This window comes from Mytilus trossulus, chromosome 7 (assembly GCF_036588685.1).
Source record: "Mytilus trossulus isolate FHL-02 chromosome 7, PNRI_Mtr1.1.1.hap1, whole genome shotgun sequence".
Classification (NCBI taxonomy): domain Eukaryota; kingdom Metazoa; phylum Mollusca; class Bivalvia; order Mytilida; family Mytilidae; genus Mytilus; species Mytilus trossulus.
This window is the reverse complement of record NC_086379.1, coordinates 78,093,972-78,118,389: the sequence shown is the minus strand read 5'-3', so window position 1 is coordinate 78,118,389 and position 24,418 is coordinate 78,093,972. Positions and strand designations below refer to the sequence as shown.

At 32.1% G+C, this 24,418-nt stretch overlaps 1 protein-coding gene across 2 annotated transcripts in view; it reads right to left on the bottom strand.

The window, feature by feature from the left end:
• Positions 1–11,284, bottom strand: part of LOC134725893 (uncharacterized) — a 49,764-nt gene extending 38,480 nt beyond the window's left edge. The window contains exons 1-2 of one of the 2 annotated variants that reach the window (XM_063590161.1): positions 11,172–11,284; positions 4,659–4,786 (exon numbers count right to left, since the gene is read on the bottom strand). In XM_063590161.1, coding sequence (XP_063446231.1) covers positions 4,659–4,786; positions 11,172–11,221 — 178 coding nt within the window. In that variant the 5' untranslated portion in view covers positions 11,222–11,284. Of the gene's footprint in view, positions 1–4,658; positions 5,467–11,171 lie in introns of those variants that run through there. The other variant, XM_063590160.1, reaches the window with a different exon arrangement.
• Positions 11,285–24,418: the final 13,134 nt, after the last annotated feature.

Sequence of the window (24,418 nt, the reverse complement as noted above, 5' to 3'; positions counted from 1 at the left end):
GTAGGACCATTAGTTTTCGTAGCTCTAATAAAAAGTTATACATATTTGGTTATGTTTTACCTTATCAGAAACAAAATGTCAACATATAAGATGGAAGCTAAAGTGTAGGTCCACGTGTACACTGGCAAACAATAATTTAATTTTGTTTTTCAAGCTGTCTTGTTTGGAAATGGAATCAGTTTGTTTCATATCTATATTTAGAAGAAGAGGACTGTATGATTCTGTTAGGTCAGTAATTGTCAATGCAAATGTGAAATAATAGAACATGACAACGACATGGCCAATAGATGAAAAAAAATGAAAGAATGTATTAATGTTAAAGATTCCAGAGACATAGTTTACATGGAACACTAATCAAAAATCGTCATTTCAGGTTTTCATTTTGACAGATTTTAAGATATTGTCAACGCCAATATTCAATTCAATTTCACACCTTTGAGGAAGATCTAAAAATAACCTTGCATCGACTCAAAGGGATTTCAAATTCTTCTTGTTTTATTCTTCTTGTTTTATTCAAATACAGTTGTTGGGTCATTGTAATGTTTTCGTTTGTTACGTTTCGTCAAGAGAGACATTGCATAGAAAGAAAAACAAAACATTACAGGGGCACCTGTCAAATTGAATGTTTCCTAAGGGAACGAATTTCTGTTAGTGAAATGCTAAAGATGTAAAGCAATGAGGAATGCAAAAAAATAGATTTGAGGACATATACGTCTTGCTATTATATACCTACGTATAACTGCATGTGCACATCATAGTTGGTTTCAAAGGACGAGATCTCAAAATACTAGTAGGTTCAAACATAACATTTGCCAACCCAATCGTTACACTTAACAGACACTAAAGTCAACTACAAGCAAAGGTCATTGTATTATGCCTTAAAAATGCACTATAATCAGATTGAATTACAAAGTGTCAATATTCTACGGATAATAAATCATCATTTACAATTATGCAAATGTCAAAGAAGAAAAATGCAGATATATTGCACCAGAAACATTCGATTTCTCTATCCGAAAATAGAACAACTACAAATAAACTCATCAGAGTTGCCTGGATTAAAATTGTGTACGGCAGAAGCGTTTCGTCTTCAAAAGACTCATCCGTGAAGCTCGAATCAAAAAAGTAAAACTAGGCCAAATAAGTACTAAGATGAGGAACTGTAAAGGCTCAACATTCCAAGAGTATTTTCCAAATACAGTTAAGTTATTTTATTTCTGATAAAGAAAATCCTTAGTATTTTGAAAAAATCTAATTTTTGTAAACAGCTAATTTATGATTAGGACCTTACCAGTCAAAATTAATGTCAACATGCACTGAAATACTGCCTGCTGGACTGGTTATATCAACGTTTTGTTATATAAAAGAATATGAAGCTTATTTCCTTGAAAAAATGGTATCTTAATCATGAATTTCCACTCGGTATGTTTCATGTATACATTTTGTAAACAGATTGAAGCAGAAAGACCAAAAAGTCTTTAACATAGATAGATTTTTGAATATTGTTTTTTCGGCATTAATATTAATGATGCTATCAATAAATTAAAAGAAAACTAAATACTATTGGTATATAGCTATGCACTTTCATTTCGCTTATCGCTGACTGTTTATGACTTCTTTGCACTAAATCCATTTGATATTGTATGTGTATTGATTGATAATTTAGATGCATAATTTATTCTATTGGTTGTTTTTGACTTTTGATTAGCTGTCAGCAACGACAAGTACATTAACATCTTTTCTTAGTGTCTTTTATGTTAGGACGTACAAGTACCCGGTTACAACACTTATGTGTGTCTGTTAGATGTATTTCTATTTGTATCCATCTGATGAATTAATCCTTTTTCGACTGATGTTTACAGTTCGTTGTTATGTTGTACTATTAAACCACTGTCCAAGGTTAGGGGAGGGTTTGGACCCCGCCATATTATGTATGCATGTGTCTGTCACAAGTCAGGACATGTAATTCTGTGGATGTCGTTTGTTGCTGTGTTATATATTTGTTTTTGTTCATTTTTTTGTTCATTAATTAGGCTGTTAGTTTTCTTGTTAGAATTATTTTATATTTGAAATTTCGGGGCCCTTTATAACTAAATATGTGGTGTGGAATTTACTAATTCTTGAAGGCCTAACAGTGACCTATAGTTGTTAATTTCTGTGTTATTTTGTCACTTGTGAAGGGTTTTCTCAATGGCAATTATATCACATCTAATTTTTTAATATTTAGTAAACCAAAAACCACGTAATTAGTTATCAAGGTACCAGGATTATAATTCAGTACGCCAGACACGCGTTTCGTCTACATAAGACTCGCCAGTAGCGCTCATATCAAAATATTTATAAAGCCAAACAAGTACAAAGCGTTCCAAAACGATGTGCCAAATACGGCTAAGGTAATTTATTCCTGGGATAAGAAAATCCTTAGTTTTTCGAGATTTAAAAATTTTGTAAACAGGAAATTTATAAAAATGACCATATAATTGATATTCATGTCAACACAGACGTGTTGACTACTGGGCTGGTGATACCCTCAGGGACCAAACGTCCACCAGCAGTGGCACAGACCCAGTAGTGTAAACAGTTATCAAGGTACCAGGATTATAATACGTAAAATTGTAATCTTAGTTTGAGAACAATTATATGAATTATGAACCGTATATCTTATAAATCGATTAGATATTCATCCCTGATATTATGTAATACGATTGTGGTATATGCCAAGGAATACACACAATCCAATGTACCTTATATATGCAATGTCAGCCTTATTTTGTCTCGGCATGATACAATTCCTCATGCAAACAATACCTTTTTTTAGTACATTTACTTCAAAGATTTCAAGAGATTTTGTATTGAATCTTTAAAAAAGAAAACACGAGACGATGGACTCTTCATCAACGTATTAGAAAAAATGCATTTAAATTAAAGTTTACTTTCGTAACATGCCTAACATAAATAAAAGATTTTAGAGTTTTATCAGGTGTATCATACGGTTTTAATTTCTCCCATGTCGATTCGAATTGCAATCATTAGTCTATATACGGATGTAAATCGATTAAAGCTGTTTTAGGTTAGACAAATATACTGATGTTGAAATGAAAACAATCAATCAAAGCAATTAACAGGACTTGGTTAAGTCAAACCTAAACTTTTTAATAGTGTGAAAAAACTGTTTACACAGTAGATTAGAGATATTCAGTTGGAGGCTTTTACTGTATCGCATGGTTGACATATCTGATTTACGTTATGGAATCCTTTGATGATTCATTTAAAGAGATTTTGTTTCTTGCAATTAGTAATCCTGTATCAAATTCAAGAATTATAAACTTTAATATTATAATGCAAATAAATGGTGCAAAAAATATATCACCGACTGTGTCGAATCCATTCATAAACTGATCAAACAAAAATATAATAGAATTGTAACGAATGTAATGTAAAATTACGATTACTATCAGAATAAACAAGGGTCAAATTTATTCTATATATATGATGAGATGACAAAGTACTAAGCTGCACTAAAGACTTTGAAGGATTTAAAGAAGTTGATTGAAAATTGTCAAAGACGTATGTGAAAACAGAGACAATTGATTTATCAATATAATTTTTAAGAAGCAATTAAACAAACATATAAAATGATACGTTCAAAGCACTTATCTAGCTTAATCATCACCAGAAATGAACAGATCTAACGATTAAAAAAATAGATGCATTATGAACTGTATAATCTGAAGGCTTCTTAAAATGCCTGAAAATCGTTAAGGTAAGCCGTGTCTAAAAACTGAAACCTTATTTTTTTTATGAAAAAATATGTTTTCTTCAAATCTTTCAAAATGTATCATATCTTTTTTTAGTAAGAACAAACACTTGTCTTTCGATGTACAAACGAGTAGCAGTTCATAATATGAATTCAAACGAGGGTCGAATTTATCAGAGATTTTCAAAAAAAGGTGTAATAACAAAAAATGAAAAAAAGATCAGATGACAAACAACAGTATGCAAAATACAACACCGAAAACTAAAAACTAAGTAACAAGAAGTACATTAAGAAGTTATACAGATTAAACATTTGACCATGCCAAGAAATTACATCCTATTGAACAAATTACACGAATGATATATATTGACACATAATTGATATGTTGAATGAATTCAAATATTTGACTACTAATGGGTGCTTGGGGAGTTCCATTGGTATTTTAAGCAAGGATTTCTTGACATGAATGTGTACCTGAAGACAAATTTTATATATTTTAACGAGTAAAACAATGTCCGATAATTGCCTTCGTCCATAAAGTCCAGTTATTGATCGTTAATAATATACATGCAATTATTTGATGAACGAAATAAAATGACGTTAGTTATGCAAATTACATGGGGTATATTGCCAATTATCCAATGTTTTACTTTATTTTAATGAATTTAAGAAACATGTGGTAGTGATAATTGTAAAAGTTAATTGATAATCGTTAGTACAACTGGCCAATATTTATTGCTTGAAAATTTTATTACAAGTATATATAATCAAATATGACAAACATAGTAATTGTCGATAGAAATGACAAAACCTTAAACATGCCAAGTGTTAGGAAATAACTATTTACAAATAAAAATTGTGCACTAAAATTTAATACAAAATATCCATACATGATTTTTACCTTCTAATGCATCACAATCCCTGAATAGGTTTCCATACTCTTGAAATAAGACCACCATCCCTCCTTCTAATTCGGACGTTATGATTGAAGACTTTTGTTTCTGCATACTTGTGTTTTCAGTGTCAAGTCTGAAAAAGTTGCTAACAAATATTGGCGGTTGATATAAAGTTTCTTGTTGCAATAAAGACTTCTTTTCGTTGTTGAATTTTTTGATATTTTTTCGTTTATACCATAGCAGAGTATATGATTTTGTATCACGAGGTAGCATAATTTCAGCGTTTTTAGTTTGAAATAATGTTGAATTTAATAAAGTTGAATTAAAGCCTCTGTATTCCCAATAGTCAGTTGTCATTGAAATAATTAACAAAACAGTTACATTTCCTGCAAATATCAAGCTACTGTAGTTACAAATTTTCACCATCACAATTTAAATCCAAAATCGTGCTGACGTTTTTGACACACATAATCCTGGATCAGTGTCTAATAAAAATATGACTTCACTACAGCAACGCATCCATCTAAGAGCTTTCTGATTATACACCTAACTATGAAATAAACAAATATTTTCCGCCTCTGATAATATTATTTCAAAAGATTTTATAAATTGAATTTGTTTAATTGTAAATCAGTAACTGCCAACATTCAAACATTAACAACTAAATAATTCACACTGTCCCGTTACACTGTAAGCTGTTCGGAGCAGTCAATTTTGAGTGTCGATAGAATTACTCTTCAGGGAAATTCTTTGCATTGTCACATTATAGTTCAAGCTTATTATAGAATTTACCATCGCGTTATTTAGGGTAAACTTATTCTCTATTGTGAATGATTTTATAAAACAATAACCAATATTCGCAACGGACATGAAGATTGTGGTTTGAATCAATGGTTATCATAGAAATCCAGTGGTTTATTGATATCTCAGGAATATATCAGTCTATTATAAAATAATGTGTGAGAAAGATGAAATATGTAATTGAATTTACCCCTCTTGTTTTCTGACTCGGTTGTAAATCACTCTGTTCAAGACAAGGTTTGCTTGGGATGGCGTAGTGTTGTAACTGAAAATTGTTTTTTCTTCCTTATTAAAAACAAAAATCCTATCTCCTATGCCTCTAAAGAGTTTGTCGATAGATCAAAAGATGTTAATAGACATTTGCTTAGTTTATGGAAATAGACAAACAAATTTGTTTCCCAACACAGTTCTGTCTGTGATGTGGTGTTTCTAATAACTTTTTATTACTTTATTACGTGGGAAATGTACTTTAAATCATGTATACTTTTTATTACTTTATTACGTGGGATATGTACTTTAAATCATGTATACTTTAATATAAAAAGCCTGCTAATAGTTTGAACATGGCATTTACATTTGTTAACCAAATGATCATATCTAAGAAATGCATTTTTAGAATTTAAAAACACATAACCAGTCAACATTGTTTAATAAAGATACTAAAATCTCTAAAAGTTTTCTATTGGCAAAGTTTTTTATGTCGCTATATTGTTTTTAAATCCTGTCTACTGCCAAAGTTTAAAAAGCAGATAATCTAACTTAAATATATAACGTTTACGATTATTTACACACATATATGGCTTCGTATTGGTTTATTTTTTTTTAATTTTTTTATTTTCAATTTAGTTGTCTTCTTTGTGGTATACTAGTAGATGCCTTTCCTAGTTTATTTATATTGTAATTACGTTATATAATGTTTTCATTTTAGCTGTATATCTTTCATTGCCATAAAGCGCAAGTTTGGGCTAGCTAAAAAACCAGGTTCAACCCATCATTTTTCTTGAAATGTCCTGCTCCAAGTCAGTAATATGGCAGTTGTTATCTATATATAATAGTTCCTTTCTATGAATGTTGCATTGCCGTCGGTTTATTTGTTTTTTCTTGTTAGACTTCAGTGTTCTGTTGTTTCGTTGTTTTCCTCTTATAGTTGATGTGTTTCCCTCGGTTTTAGTTTGTAACCCGAATTTGTTTTCTCTGAAACGATTTATAACATTTGAATAGCGGTATACTACTGTTGCCTTCATTTATCTAGACATTAGGCCCTTTTCGGTATACTGGTATCTCTTTTCAACGTTTGTCTTAAGATTTGGATTTTCAATCATTTAGATCTCGTGCCTCACTGAAGAGAAATTAATGATCGAAGTATGCAACTGGTGCAGTAAAACTGGTAAAACCAGTCCTTGATGGGTTTCTTAGTGACTTTTAGTTCACAAATCTTATATCAAACACTTTAAATAATGTGATTGAAACACAACCACGCTGTTTGTGAAATTGTTCGCATGGACATGATTTTTAAATAGAGATAGGACATGCTTCAACAATAAGCTCGTCTTTGCACACATTCAAATTATTCGTGTTCGAATGACATTAAGTTTCTCTGATTGTATATTAATTAACAGTTAACAACTTCAAACCATTCACTTTCGGGTGTCGTCCAATCCTCGACAGAGCCATAAGAATTGCAAAATCAAGATTCCAATTTCTGGCGTAAGCATTTCATAGAAAGTTGTTTATATTGACAATGTTAACATCGCCTGTTACGATATGGTCAGCTGGTTTATACACATACATGGGGAGGTTGATATGGACCTGCAACATGGTTTTTTAACGTCACAGTGACCAACGCCTAATTTCTAATGAAACCATAAAACCGTTAAAAACACCACCACTATACACCTTCTCCTTGTCCTCCTGTTATGGAAATCTGAAAAACAATCTACATATAAATGTGAGCAATGACGAGCAGTTTGTTGAAATTCAAAGTATTGAGAGCAATAAACAGGAATGGCTCTGGTTAAATCGGGACAAGCATGTACCAACACAAATGAAAACGAAAATATAAATCACCTACGTAGCTGACAATTTTCGATTAGAATCATGGAAACTGATATTTTAACAACTGACGATAAAAATCCGAAAACTCTTATTCATGAATTCAAACATGAAAAGAAAGCACATTTTTATTTATTTTATTAAGACAGAAGTTTATCGAGAGAGACAGAGAGAGATGCATGCAAGCAGTTCCACGGCCATACATAAAAATGCCTTCACGTTTTGAAATCGCATACCAATAGAAATAATGAATTATATAAAGGAACAACAACAAAATTTGAGAATTTTTGAACCATCAATACAACTAAGTCCTGTCCACTTATAACAGCAATAATTTCCCTCTGTGATATTTTAAAATAGAAACAGAACCATACCACATAACGCTATAACAAATGAAAATGAGCAGTGAAGATTTTAAAACACTAGCGACCATTCATTTTACAATCACTGTCACCACTCCTTCTACATTTACCTCAGCTTCCAATGTCCCCCATATACGGACACCTCGACCATTTAGACAAAGACACTAACATATATGTTTGTAGCATTTTATTTTCTATTCAATCAGTTTCTTGAAAAACGCCTTCCATTTCCATTATTTCCTATAAACATTTTTCAATATTAGTTTAAATTGAATTTTATAAAGAATAATGCATTCTCGTTTAAACGGAAACTGTGTCTTCTTAGTGTATTTTTTTCTTCAAATAACAGTTTTTTATTCACAAGAACATCATCAAACTAGGCAAAGTTGACGATGATTTAAATTTGCCAAATCAAACATCGATTTAACAAAAAATACTCCCGATCAAGTATACATTTAATAATTTAGGAATCTACATCAACAAATGTATAATTGCTTTGATTCGCCTTTTGAAGATGACAAAAAATAGTTTTGTAAAATACAGTATACAGTCTATCTATAATGATCAAATTGAGAATGGAAATGGGGAATGTGTCAAAGAGACAAACAACGCGACCAAAGAAAAAACAACAGCAGGAGGTCACCAACAGGTCTTCAATGTAACCAGAAATTCCCGCACCCGGAGGCGTCCTTCAGCTGGCCCCTAAACAATTTTATACTATAATGAACGCCATACTAATTCATATATGGTTTACTTTTTAAAAATGTGAACTGGATGGAGAGTAGTCTCATTGGCTCTCTTATCACATCTTAATATTATATCTACCAATATAATATACACTTCACAATTTTAAAATAACACAAAAATTTTGCAAGTTTTTGTTTCACCTGCAATATAACTTGTGCTCTTATTCGAAACCAGTAAAGTAAATCAGGTTCAATGCATTATTTTCTACATAGTAAAATGCCTGTACCAAGTCAGGAATATGATGTGGTTGTTGTTTATTCGTTTGATGTGTTTGAGATTTTGATTTTGTAATTTGATGTGTTTGAGCTTTTGATTTTTTAATTTGATTAAGGACCTTTATTTTTTAACTTTCCTCGAAGTTCAGTATTTTTTATTTTACTATCTTCGTAGGCTGAATGCCCGATAAATAGCTTACTACGTCATAGTTTCCGTATAAGAGCAATGATTTTACTTCATTTACGTATTCAATCTGTTCAAAAACATGCAATCTTCAGTCAGTTCTACTTGCGTGTTTGCATGTTACATTTTAAGAATGGTCTTCTTAATTGCATGTTGCAGTATTGTTTCTACAATGACTGCTCATTTGTTTTTTAGACTTTATTTCTAACATGTCTCTGATTTAAATACTGGTTCTTTGTACAAGTATATTCACTACTTTTTAGTCACGCATTTTAAGACATGAGGGATATGTGGGTGGGAAGTAAAATATAAGATTCCAACCAAATAATTTACAATATGCTTTCAGTCTTTTATCTACAATGCACAATCAATACACAGAAAGCCAGACTTGTAACCATACTTACCGAAAAGTAGATACAAAGCCAAAATCAATGCCCTAGTACATTTCTACTTGTCATGAATATAATTATTTATGTTGTAAGGAATGGAAGTTTAATTCCGCATTGGGATACGAGTTGTAAATTAAGAGAACAAGTCTTCTTTAGGTTACGGAGAGCAACTATAAATTTTCTTAATGACATAACAATAAATGTAAACGGGGAAAAGAATGCCAAACAAAAATGTTTCACTCGATATTTCTTACTCGACATATTGACGTAAGTTTATCTTGGAAACATTTCTTAATGGAAAATAGTTAATGTTAAACGCTTATATTAGAATCAGTGTCTGACATTGTTTATGTTTCTCAATGTCTCACATTTCATGGTCAAAATTGGGTAGGATAGATTATTAAAACAAACAAAACAGTATGTTTATAAGATGGTATTATTATCACTATTTATAACAGTATAAAATTGGAGATTCATGCCTTTGGATTTGTTCGATTACTTAGAAACACGTCGATTGATATTAGTATAAGGTAGAACAAATAGGACTAATATCCTGTGACTTAACTTCATACAATTATAAAAATAAAGAGAAGTGACATGCTAATCAATGTGACAGCTATCCACCAGAGGGTCAAAGGTCAAGGACGAGGTGTTAAAAACAATAGTTAACCACTAGACCATTAAAAACTTATCGTAAAATAGAATTACATTCTCATGACTTGTGACAGAGTGTCCATTTCTAGAAAGTCTTTCAATTTCTACTAAAATTCACCGTGTTTATAATTATGACGAACATATATATTGATGACTACTTTAATAGTAAGTACGTTTGAAAATCGTGATTTGTATCGGGTTTTTTTGCAAGATTTTATTTTCATCCAGGAATTGATAAATGAAGACAGAACGCTGACTTTCCAAACTAGAAAGTCTTTTCTTTTCATATGTTGACCTTTTCCTCGGTATTGACACAGAAGGACGACTTGAAACTAGAATGTGTGTCAAACGTGAGTATTTTAACTTTCCAATTGTCTACTTCCCATATCTCAGGAGTAACATACCTTCTGCTTCATCTTTTATGAATGAAATTGAGAATGGAAATGGGGAATGTGTCAAAGAGACAACAACTCGACCAAATAAAAAAACACAACAGCAGAAGGTCACCAACAGGTCTTCAATGTAGCTAGAAATTCCCGCACCCGGAGGCGTCCTTCAGCTGGCCCCTAAACAAAATATATACTAGTTCGGTGATTATGAACGCCATACTAATTTCCAAATTGTACACACGAAACTAAAATTAAAATAATACAAGACTAACAAAGGCCAGAGGCTCCTGACTTGGGACAGGCGCAAAAATGCGGCGGGGTTAAACATGTTTGTGAGATCTCAACCCTCCCCCTATACCTCTAACCAATGTAGAAAAGTAAACGCATAACAATTAAAATTCAGTTCAAGAGAAGTCCGAGTCTGATGTCAGAAGATGTAACCAAAGAAAATAAACAAAATGACAATAATACATAAATAACAACAGACTACTAGCAGTTAACTGACATGCCAGCTCCATACTTCAATTAAACTGACTGAAAGATTATGATTTCATCATATGAACATCAGGCACAATCCTTCCTCTAGAGGTTTAGTATCATACCATCATAACATATATGAGAAGAACATAACCCGTGTCATGCCAACAACTGTTTTTAGAATAAATGTGAATAAATACATATCTCAATTGATACACTACACTCGTGCATGATCAGGCTATATTTACCTTTTATTGGACAAGGTGGCCTCAGTGAAAGATGGGTCTATATAATTCATCTATGTGTGGCGAGTCACACCCCTGCTCATGGAAAGGTGCTTTCGACTATGATCTTCATTGACTGGAATTGGAAACCTTTTTGTTAATATTATTTTTCAAAGGAACACGCGCTCTTCGCCAGAGCTGAAGATGAATATACAATTTGTCTGCAAGATACAATTTATTTAATAGGATTGTTACAATAGTCCTTCTTTATTAGTGGAAACATGTAACATTTGCAATATTATATCATAACTGTCTTAACCAACATTATTTGGTAGACTAACTTTAGAATCTATATGTCATTGTTATTTTTTAACTTGTTAACAAATCTCATTGCAAAAAAAAAGTAGACACATGGGTTTCAAAATCTTTCCACTTTTGACCACTCGAGCGAAACAAATGCAAAGAGAAATTTTGCTCTACCTCTTTACAGTCTTTCCAAATTGATTCGGGTAATTCATAGCATAGACATTCTCTCTGTTGCTGGAGACATCTGGATGTGTTTTTCCCGTTTTTTTAGTGGTCCTTGGTCTATACATTGCCCGATTTGTATATACATACACCAGATGGATAATGTTCTTTCTAACAGGTCAAATGCTGGTCTATACATTGACCGATTTGTAGATACATACACCAGATGGATAATGTTCTTTCTAACTAGTCAAATGCTGGTCTATACATTGACCGATTTGTAGATACATACACCAGATGGATAATATTCTGTCTAATTGGTAAAATGTTGGTCTATATATTGACCGATTTGCCGATACATACACTAGATGGATAATGTTCTTTCTAATTGGTAAAATGTTGGTCTTTACATTGACCGATTTGTAGATACATACACCAGACGGATAATGTTCTTTCTAATTGGTCAAATGTTGGTCTATACATTGACCGATTTGTAGATACATACACCAGATGGATAATGTTCTGTCTAATTGGTAAAATGTTGGTCTATACATTGACCGATTTGAAGATACATACACCAGGTGGATAATGTTCTGTCTAATTGGTAAAATGTTGGTCTATACATCGACCGATTTGTAGATACATACACCAGATGAATAATGTTCTTTTTAACTGGTAGATACATACATCAGATGGATAATGTTCTTTTCTAACTGGTAGATACATACACCAGATGGATAATGTTCTTTCTAACTGGTAGATTCATACACCAGATTGATAATGTTCTTTCTAACTGGTAGATACATACATCAGATGGATAATGTTCTTTCTGACTGGTAAATACATACACCAGATGGATAATGTTTTTTTTTCTAACTGGTAGATACATACACCAGATTGATAATGTTCTTTCTAACTGGAAGATACATACACTAGATGGATAATGTTCTTTCTAACTGGTAGATACATACACCAGATGGATAATGTTCTTTCTAACTGGTTAATACATACACCAGATGGATAATGTTCTTTCTAACTGGTAAATACATACACCAGATGGATAATGTTCTTTCTAACTGGTAGATACATACACCAGATGGATAATGTTCTTTCTAACTGGTAAATACATACACCAGATGGATAATGTTCTTTCTAACTGGTAAAATGTTTCAATGTTCAACGAGGTACAAACTTTGGAGTTTCATATTTCCCCCGGGAATCCGTCAAACTTTTCGATAGTGCTTTTAAAAATTGGTTCTGTCACGCTATTCGTGTTTCTCTTCCTATTTTTTCTTTTATTCAAATTTGATCATCTATGTTTTCCAAGTTTTACAAGCGCTAATTATGATTTTTAAAATGATTGCATGCTTCTTCCGAGGTAAACGCATTGGAAACTATTTTCTGTAGGGGGGACCGAAATCTACGACCAAATGGTAATAAGAAGTGCTCTCGGTATCAAGATTATTATAGGCCAACGTTTTGGATTGAGGTGAAGTTTTCCAAATGATAGAATATCTTATCCAGTAATTAAGACGCACAATGAAGAATCATTTCTTTATTTCTACGTCTTAGTTATCCTATCTGGTCAATTTCCTAGTGCACTCATATCTGTCAAAAACCTTTGTATTGTCCGTGTCACAGGACACTGATGACGCACTCCAGATATAATCCCCACACCCCCGGGAACAGATAAATTGATTTACATGATTTGGTTCATATGAAGTTGTTAATAATTAGATTTATTAAGCAGTAGATATTGTACATATATTAATGTGAATCCCCAGTTGATTTATGACAAGATTGCCTATATTCCATTAATCTTTATAAAATTTCGTCCAGTTTCGGTTAATTTTGTGATTACTTTTTCAATAACCAATTGTGGCATGTACATGATATTTGCTCAAGATATGAACTGGACCAGATTGAAACTTACACAGGAAAATGGATGGGAGCCCAGGGGTCATTCAATATATCATGCTGCCTTATCGAACATCGCTATTCTATACTAAATAAGATTTTATATCTGGTAATACAGTAAAACAAATCAATCTTTTTCCATTATGATACCAAAAGTTATGATTGTGACAGTCAAACAAAGCTAGAAGCCATCAACCTTCACAAACAAAATTTATCAGTGCAAGAGTTAATTATAAGGCCAATGGATCATTGTCCGTGGTTACGAAAACATCGACGTAAAAGAATCAAAAATATTTGAATCTGAGGAAAATTAAATCAAATGGTCTGTTAATGGCATTCCGTTATGATACCATCTGACGGTGCTTTGTATTCGACTGTCCGTAATTCATAACGAAGACTGTGACTGCGATACTCTATAATGCAAATCTTTTTGTCGCATTTAAATCACAATACAAAAGAATACTGATGTACCAAAGTGTTACACATAGCTCAATATATATAAAATGATTTGTAGAGTATACATCAATGAGACAGCATCATATACAGTGTTAGACAATATTAAAAGCACTTAATCACCTAATTCTAACAAAATCTTAAGAATTACTGTAACAGAGACTGCCGAAGATCTGTCATCAACATTAACTAACCAAAAAAAACGCCATAGTTGAAGTAATATTACAAGTCTTACTATCTGTCTCGAATGTTGTATACTTTTATTATCTATTTTAGTTGAATTTCACGCATATCTTAGTTTGTTTGACAAAGTACTTAAACATTTTATATTAATGTTCATAAACAACAACAACAGCAACAACAACATAAAACATAAAACATAAAACATAAAACATAAAACATAAAACAAGAATGTTTACAAAAGCCGGTTTGAACTATAATAGACTAGGGTTTTATTAAATAAACTGCAGTGGACTAATATATACATTATAAACATTGCATAAAATGCTCAAAGTGACTGAAAGGCAAGCTCAAACTATTTAACCTGATAATATCATAACATGTTGATCGTTCAACATTCTAACTTCAATCATTGGTTGTAGATTTTATTAAGCAATGTCATTAAAGGAGCACTAGCTACAAGATCTACAAAAAATCTTAAGAATGATTTTTTTGTTCATTCATTATTGAAAAGGTGATAGGTGAAATAAGAATTCGCTTTTAGCAGCCAGTATTGAAATATTGATAATGAATTATTCACTTGACCTCATTGAATCTGTATTCATATAAACTTCAATTTAACTCCTATAAGCTTAAAGTGGATAACACATTTATTGTGCGTGTTCGGTTATTTAAAGGAAAAGAATGTCAATATTGAAAGTAAAACAAAGGTAAATCATTTGATTGACTGATTCGATCCACACATAAAATCTTATACAGGTGAAAACGACGATTAACATATATCTTTAATTTATAATATGAAACTAAACAGACATAGACAAATCGAATGTTGGACAGAAAGTCACAGGACAAAAAGTCACAGACAAAAAGTCACGGAAGAAAAGTCACAGGACAAAAAGTCACTGCAATTCATTTTTTCTGATTATTTTCTTTAAAGAAAAACAGCTTATTTCTACAAAAAAAAAATTTGTATTTTTCTTGAACTATTGTATATATACCAACTTTGTAAACAAAATTTATCAAAAATATATCAAAGACAATCAAATAATTGTTAAAAAAAACAAAATGTTAAAGTGGCTTGGCACTTAAATGGCTTCATGGTGCCAAGAAATATATCTTTTGCATGACTAAAATCAAATCAATCTTGATTTTTCAAGTATAATGAGACATTTCCTTAACTTTCATTTAAATATATGTATTAAAAAGTAAATATTTCAAGATATTTCTCTTATATATTAAAACAACTGCCAACAAATTATTTGTGACTTTTTGTCCTCTGTGTGACTTTTTGTCCTACCAAATTTGTGACTCTATGTCCTGTCACTTTCTTTCACCGGAAAATCATATTGCCGTGACGAGTTTGCTTCATATCTAAATCAATATTTATGTTTATATCGCGTACATGTACTAGTATATGACTATCGTAGGTCTTCGGAGGTCAATTCGATAGTTAATTAGATGGCATCAAGACTGAAATACACACAAAACGAAACTACATTTTATCGAGCCTATTCCCTGTCAATTGTTTATTTCAGACTTTTATAATTTGGATAAATATTTTACATTGATATACATCAAATATCTCTGAGAATATGACGGTGAAATCGGTGAACACGAGTTAAACAGCTAGTGCCCCTTTTTAGAATAAACGAAGACAAAATGTTGTGAATTGACCATAACAAACCAGAACATATTTTCAATCACGTGAGACTGAAGAATATATTATTTCAGTTTCGTTGTGGATAGCCATACAGTTGCCTTTAATTTTTAGCATTCACTTCATTTAAATTACAATGAGCAGTTGACTCGTTGGCAATCATATCACCGTGATATCACTGGTTTTTTTTTAATTTTATTCCATCTTCCTAAACTGTTAGCGCAAAGTTTGAATGCATGATTGTTTTTTTTTTTTGCTGTCCATTGGCAAGTATTTCTATACAATGTTAGAATAAGATTATGTTTGATTTCTACCGGGAAAGTATAATAGTCCCAGCTATATGACAGAACAAAACCCCAGTAATGTTTATGTCTTGCTCCAAACTTTTTATAAAACAACCGATCATAGTCTTCCTATTCAAATCCTTGGTTTGATATACCGTTGAAAATTTATAAATTGAAAGTCGAGCTGTCAAATCATGACCGACACTAAGGTTATCTTTACATTTGACGGTTAAATATTGGAAATTTGATTTAAAAACGAGCATTATTTCAACTGAATATACAGGAAATGCGTGAAAATTAGAAAAATATCTAGGTAAGTTGAAATAAATCGGCCCGTATATCAGTCATTTCAAAAAAATGAACATTTTTCGTTTATTGTCTATTAATGTCTAATTAATTTGTAAGTTTGACATAATTTTTCAATTTAACATAAGAGTTTACACATTGTGCAAGATAGATATAGGAAGATGTGGTGTGAGTGCCAATGAGACAACTCTCCATCCAAATAACAATTTAAAAACTAAACCATTATAGGTTAAAGTACGGTCTTCAACACGAAGCCTTGGCTCACACCGAACAACAAGCTATAAAGGGCCCCAAAATTACTAGTGTAAAACCATTCAAACGGGAAAACCAACGGTCTAATCTATACAAAGAAAACGAGAAACGAGAAACACGTATATATTACTAAAGTAGTACATTTAAATATTAGTGTTCTAAAAGTTTCGTATTTTTTTTATATTTGTTGAAGTATGAAAATTCGCCTATTTCCATGCGTTCCCTTTTCATAATTAACCTTTTCATTCAAATAATCTGTACATAAAACTGCATTTAAAGGTAAACAGAATGGTTTTTTTTCATTTAGTAACATCATCTGATATTTTGTTCTGCTTGGGTTATAAAACTATCATCATATTTTGCCAACTTTGTACTGGTTTCTTGGAGACATGATACTTTTTCGTTACAGACAAATAGAGATACAGACCTTGCGAGACGACAGCAACACTTATGACACAAACGAATGTCCTTTATTCTCCCCCAAAAAAAGGGGGGTGCACAACATATAAATGTCAGTATATTATACCTCCGGTTGTGCTTTGAAGTCCCCTGCCCTATTCATATAGTAATAACGTGAAAATCCCTTCTCCGTCACATATATATTTCACAGCTACCACTATCTTACTCAAATGGGCTGATATTAAGAGATAAAAAGATTAGAACACAAGTTTAAGTCTACAGTAGGTGCACATCATGTACGTATGGGTCGACCCATTAATTGGTATAAGAATTTCTACCCATTTATTTATTGCCTTCTTAAAGTTGCAGGTCATTGATGTATTTGCCATTATTTTCCATTCCAAATATAAATAACCACACCAGCGGCAAATCTGTGGGTATTATTCATTTTTATAATTACACATATTCCCGACCCCTTCTTTTGGACGCCTCCGTGCTTTTATTTGCCAAAATAATCGAAAGACAAAAGCTGCTACAACTTCCAGAATATTGGCTATCATTCTGAATCCAAGCAAAATCAGACGCTCTTCGTGACCTTATGGAGTTGATTCAAAAATCCAAGAATGACAAGCCTTCAGTGTTAAAATGTGTCAGAAACTAGATACATGCATATCAGAATCATCGACAATAAAAAAATGTTTTATTTGAATTTTCGTTCAGTTGTATTGTTGTGTTCTTTAACATGTCTTTGTGTTTTTAAACATATGAAATTAGTTTTCCTTTTTACACCTACATCTTCAACCTGCTCTAAGACGGTACGATGGGGGGTTGTTCTAGTGATTGGTTAGCCTCCAGTGGACACTTAAAGGCATATTCAGGAAAAGTATATGATAAATTAATAACAACCAACATGCTGAACTTGATATTAAAAGCGGTAGTTCACAGAAAGGCGTGTCATCTTATGCATGTACTGATTTTTACGACTTGCGGCACCTAAATCTTACTTCATACAACACAACAGCAATACCAATTTTTCATTTGTTTTTTGTTTGTTTTTTTGTTTGTTTGACCCGGAAAGGGATGATACACGTATTAATGGTTCGTGTATAATGTTTAAATACTTATGTCTCTCGTTTGTATCCCTAGGAAATTCAAATTCGATTTTTTTGTGATTGATTTTTGTGACCTAAATTATGTTTTGTCTCTACTGTTACCACTTTGTCCTCCCTGTTACCACTGTGTCCTCTCTGTTACTGCCCTTGTTCGTTCCTGTTACCCATACCTGCCAACTTTTGAAAATGCCCATGGGGGTTTTAGCGCGTGACAACAATTTCAAAGGTTACAAATCTTTGCGACGACTATTTTGCGCGTGCTGTTTTGTGGTCTAGAAATAGTATCATATTTGTAAGATGAGCTTACATGCCTTTTCTTCAGTTCATTTGCATGATTCTTACCCCCCAAAATGTGTAAAATAATTTTGACAATCAACATAACTGATCTATTGACTAAGTTTCCAGTCAGTATCATTGAAAAGGGACATAATAGTAAATTTCCAATGCCACTGTCTCCACAACTTTTTTTTAAGAGCGTTTGAAAAATAAGAAAAGTGATGATTTTCCTTAACGTACCGACTATCTGCAGATTTTTTTGGGGAAATCTACATAAATGATAAATGTCAATGTGATTTCAAATGAACACTGCTATGCAAGTGCGAGCCACACATTTCATTGGATATTTTCTTTACTTGTTTGGCTTTATAAATATTTTGATATGAGCGTCACTGATGAGTCTTATGTAGACGAAACGCGCGTCTGGCGTACTAAATTATAATCCTGGTACCTTTGATAACTATTATCACTTTTGCTATCAGTTAAAAAACAGGATGGACAAAATTGAACACCAGCTGGCACACAATAATAAAATAAAATTTTCTCAGGTGTTGGTAAGATTGCATATTTTGCTATTGGGTTTTTATATTATTTTGCATTTATTTTAACTTTCTTTTATTGAAAAGTTCAGATTCCGTATTTGTACTTTATTTTGAAATCAGAAATGACTGGACAGCCACATGCTTGTTCATCACCAATATCACAAAAGGACATCAGAAAACAAAACAAAAAAGGTATAAATACCCAAAATAAGTTACTCAGACCTTTAAAAATAGTAAATATTAACTTCCAGTCTATTAAGAACAAAAAACCAGAAGTAGATATTTTGATTGATACCACACAGCCTGATATTATAATTGGTACTGAAACCTGGTTAGACTCAAAAACATCATCTTATGAATATTTTTCAAAAGATCATTACACAGTATTTAGAAAAGATAGACCACCAAATAAAAAAGGACAATGTCATGGAGGTGTACTCATAGCTATATCAAATAATTATTTATGTACAGAAATCAAAGAACTAGACACAGGATGTGAAATGATATGGGTAGAATTATCGATATCAAATGCACGTAAATGTTATATATGTGCTTATTATCGACCCCAGCCAGATGATGATACATCTTTAGATTTACTAAATGAATCGATAAGTAGAATAAATGTAAACTCAAAGTCAGCCATAATTATTGGTGGGGACTTTAATTTAGGAAACATCAATTGGGAAACAACAAGTGTCATCCCTGGAAAACCAAACCAAAAACAACATCAACAACTGTTAGATATGATAAATGACCATTCATTAGCACAAGTTGTAAACATACCAACTCGAAATGATAAAATTTTAGATCTTGTGTTAACAAATTATCCAGCCATCATTGAAAAAACTGAAACCATACCACCACTAGGTGAGGCAGACCATGATATTGTATATTTAGAATGTTTACTATCACTAAAAAGATGCCAACCAAGCCACGAAAAGTATATAAATATAAAAATGCAAACTGGCAAAAAATAAAAGAGGATATAGACGGCATATATCAAAAGATCATACATAAAAAAGATAGTGAAGATACAAACACACTTTGGTTAATATTCAAAAACTCATTACAAAACACTATCACTGAGAACATACCACAGAAAATGATGAGAAATAGTAAAAATTTACCTTGGATAACAGACAGTATTAGACGGCAAATGAAAAAGTACAAGAAAAAGTATCAAAAGTACAAATTAAAAGGCAAAGGGAAACTAGACCAACTTAAAAAATTAAAACATGATATACAAAAACAACAAAGAACATCTTATTGGAATTATATTGAAAATATGATATGTGGGATACCAGTTGATGAAAACCCTACTACTATATCAAAGAGTTTCCCAAAAAATCTGTTCAGTTACATAAAAACACAAAAGTCTGAAAGCTCTAACATACCACCACTCCGAAAAGAGGGCTAACTAACATCCGACTCAAAAGCAAAAGCTAATATTTTAAATGAACAGTTCAAAAAAGCATTTACACCTGTAACAGATGACCCAATACCAGACAAGGGCGTCAGTAAACATCCGCAGATGCCTGATATTAAGATACAAAAACAAGGCATTGAAAAACTCCTAAATAATATCAACATCAACAAAGCTGCTGGGCCTGATCTCATCCATGGTAAAATTTTAAAAGAGTGTAAATCATCTATCTCTCCCATCTTATCAATCATATTTCAAACATCACTGAACTCTGGAAAGATCCCAGATGGCCACAGACCACAATTAATTCCTCTATCAGTTCTTTATAACCTTTTGCATCATTAAAAAAATTGCACCATGCACTTTTGTCAATTTTTTTGTGTGTGTAATGTATTGTCCTAGTCCAAATATATATCCAAAATTCAGAAAGATTGAAGCAATCACTTTTACAAATTTAGCCAATACACATCCATACCCCTATTGACAAGTCAAGAGATGTTCCGAAAACTGTAAATATCACCTTTTTGCACTTGACCTAATCACTCATTCCATATCAAAATCAGTTAAAATACAACCTCCAAAAATTTATTTGACCTCTCTTCTTTCATTTCCACCCAAAAAGATTTAAGGAATGAGTGAGGAAAGGAAAGAAAAAAAATTAAGGAAAAATACACTCTAATTAAAAGGAACTATATTCGTGGACAACGAAAAGCGGGGTCATTAATTGTGGTCTTGGGCCTATTAGGGGCCTAAAACTTGACCAATTCTAATAAAACTTTGCATGATCCAAGCTTAGTATATTATAAAACAGGTTACAAAGTTTCAAAGCCATATGATACCAAATAAAAAAAATGTGGCATTTTTTATATCTGAATTTTGGGTGCTGAATTGTGGCGTTGAATTAGAACAATTAAAACTATCAAATTTGAGCTTCTAAAAACCAAAAGATACCAAAACTAACACTTTTTAATGTCTCTATGTATAAGTTAACATCTATTTAAAGCAACAGAAAGCATACTTCATGTATCAGACTTATGAAAAATGGCCAGAAGTTAATTTTATATGAGCCTGTGCCAAAAAATAGAGGTTTTCAATTAGGGTGAGGCCTTATATCAAATGTAATATTTTTCACTTACCACAATTTTCTGAAGTTGTTAAGTTATCAAACAAACTTTAACAGGTTATAAATGTACTTTTGATGGAAATATAAGTTTCAAATAGCATAACACATGTGGATAAAATGGTCTTTAGCAATGTTATGCTTAAAAAAACAGATTGCCAGTTTAGGCCGTTCCCCACATTTGCATATTTAAAAGCATATAAATGATATGGGAGATGGAGATATACTTCTTTTTGCTAAAATCTGTGCTCTGATATGATAAAACATGGAGCCTGGATGTAACAAGACTGTCACTTTCAACTATATATGCAGACAGTATGGTCTGATGCAAAGTTTATTAACTTTACTGTTTAAAAACTGAATGAAATTTCAGCCTCAAAAGGCCAATATTTAAACCACTAGCTATCCAACAGAAGAAAGTAAAGGTAGTCTGTGAAACAGAAATGGTTAAGCAACCAGTAATAAGTGTTTTTGATGTAGGTTCAGTGCAATCTGTTTTGGAATACAACTTTTAAGTGCACAGAATTTCACATTTCACCTGCTGCGTATACTGACCGTTAGCCTTAGACTATTAAAACAGCACATTTTGCACTCATTTTATGTTTTTATCTACTTTTTTTTGTGTTCAGAGTTCACAAATAAGTTAAACAACTGAAATAAATACCACAAACACAAATAGATATCAGAAAAAAACTGTCAGAGAGAAATTAAGCATGCTGTTTTTGAAAAAATTGTGAAAAAAGTGAAAAAGCTACATTTTAGGCATTTAACCTGAAAAGTTACTTTTTCACAAAATTTCTATCAAATGAAAGTGAAAATCATTTCTTCTCATATAGTTTGACAAATCAATACCAATAGATCATTCAGAAAAGATGCCAAAGTAAAAATTCAAAATTTGCTGAAATGCACCTCTTAGGCCACAGACCACAATTAATTCCTCTATCAGTTCTTTATAACCTTTTGCATCATTAAAAAAATTGCACCATGCACTTTTGTCAATTTTTTTGTGTGTGTAATGTATTGTCCTAGTCCAAATATATATCCAAAATTCAGAAAGATTGAAGCAATCACTTTTACAAATTTAGCCAATACACATCCATACCCCTATTGACAAGTCAAGAGATGTTCCGAAAACTGTAAATATCACCTTTTTGCACTTGACCTAATCACTCATTCCATATCAAAATCAGTTAAAATACAACCTCCAAAAATTTATTTGACCTCTCTTCTTTCATTTCCACCCAAAAAGATTTAAGGAATGAGTGAGGAAAGGAAAGAAAAAAAATTAAGGAAAAATACACTCTAATTAAAAGGAACTATATTCGTGGACAACGAAAAGCGGGGTCATTAATTGTGGTCTTGGGCCAGATGACTGGCGTCACGCAAGTGTATGTCCAGCATTCAAAAAAGGTGACAAACACGATCCTATAAACTATCGTCCAATATCATTGACTTGCATCTGCTGCAAACTATTAGAACATGTTGTAGCTAGTAGCATTATGAAACATCTGGAAAAAAATAAAATACTATATGACTTACAACATGGTTTTCGATCCTCCCGCTCCTGTGAAACTCAGCTAATATCATTTATTCAAGATCTTGCAAATTCAAATAATAAAAACATCCAAATAGACATCATAATAATGGATTTTGCAAAAGCATTTGATAAAGTGTCACACCACCACCTCATGTATAAAATTGGTTTCTATGGTATAAATTGTAATGCATATTATTGGATTCAAGATTTCTTAACAAACAGAACACAAACAGTAGTCCTTGAAGGTGAAACATCAAATAAAATTCCTGTAACATCTGGGGTACCCCAAGGCACAGTGCTTGGTCCAATTTTATTTTTAATCTTCATCAATGATTTGGCAGAATATATTGAACACAGTACATTAAGATTGTTTGCAGATGACAGCATTATTTATAGGGAAATTAAAAAACCAGATGACACACTTAAATTACAGTCTGACTTAGAAGCGGCCGGCAGGTGGGAGCAGGACTGGCTCATGCATTTTCACCCTGACAAGTGCAACATTCTCAGTGTAACTCAAAAACGCAAACCTTTAGACTTTACCTATAAATTACACAATCACTCTTTAGAAAAAGTTGACTCTACAAAATATTTAGGCCTAACTCTTCAATCAAATTTAAAATGGGACAAACATATAGATAACATGACATCAAAAGCAAACCAGTCCCTTGGATTTATTCGTAGAAACCTAAAAATAGCATCACCGAAAGTTAAAGCTCATGCATATAAAGCTCTTGTCCGACCAAAATTAGAGTACTGCTCAACAATTTGGGACCCACATCAAAAACAACAAAATTTACAAATTGAAAAAGTTCAGAGAAGAGCAGCACGCTTCTCATGCAACCGCTTCCATAACACCAGCTCAGTTACTGAAATGATGACAGACCTAAATTGGTACCCACTCGAAATTAGGCGTTTACGATACAGACTTGTTTTCTTTTACAAAATTATTCATGAAATTGTTGCAGCTCCTACACATAATCTTTTGATCCCACTTGACAATAGAACCAGACATAGCAATCCACACTCATTTAGGCAAATACAAACATCTAAAGACAGTTATAAATATTCATTTTATCCACGAACAGTTATAAATTGGAATCATCTGCCACAACAAATAGTATCATGCAGTACGGTAGAGGGATTCAAGAGTATGATCTCAGAATCTGCTCTAATCCCCATATTCTATCCCTAACTATTCTGTTATCAAATGTATATAGTTTTATCACAATTTATTTTTTCAAATGTACATACGTTATGTTGATTTTTTGATTTTGTTATTTTTGATTTTTTGTTGCTAAATTAGTGTAAATTATAAATTTTATAGTCGACGCCCGGCGAATAA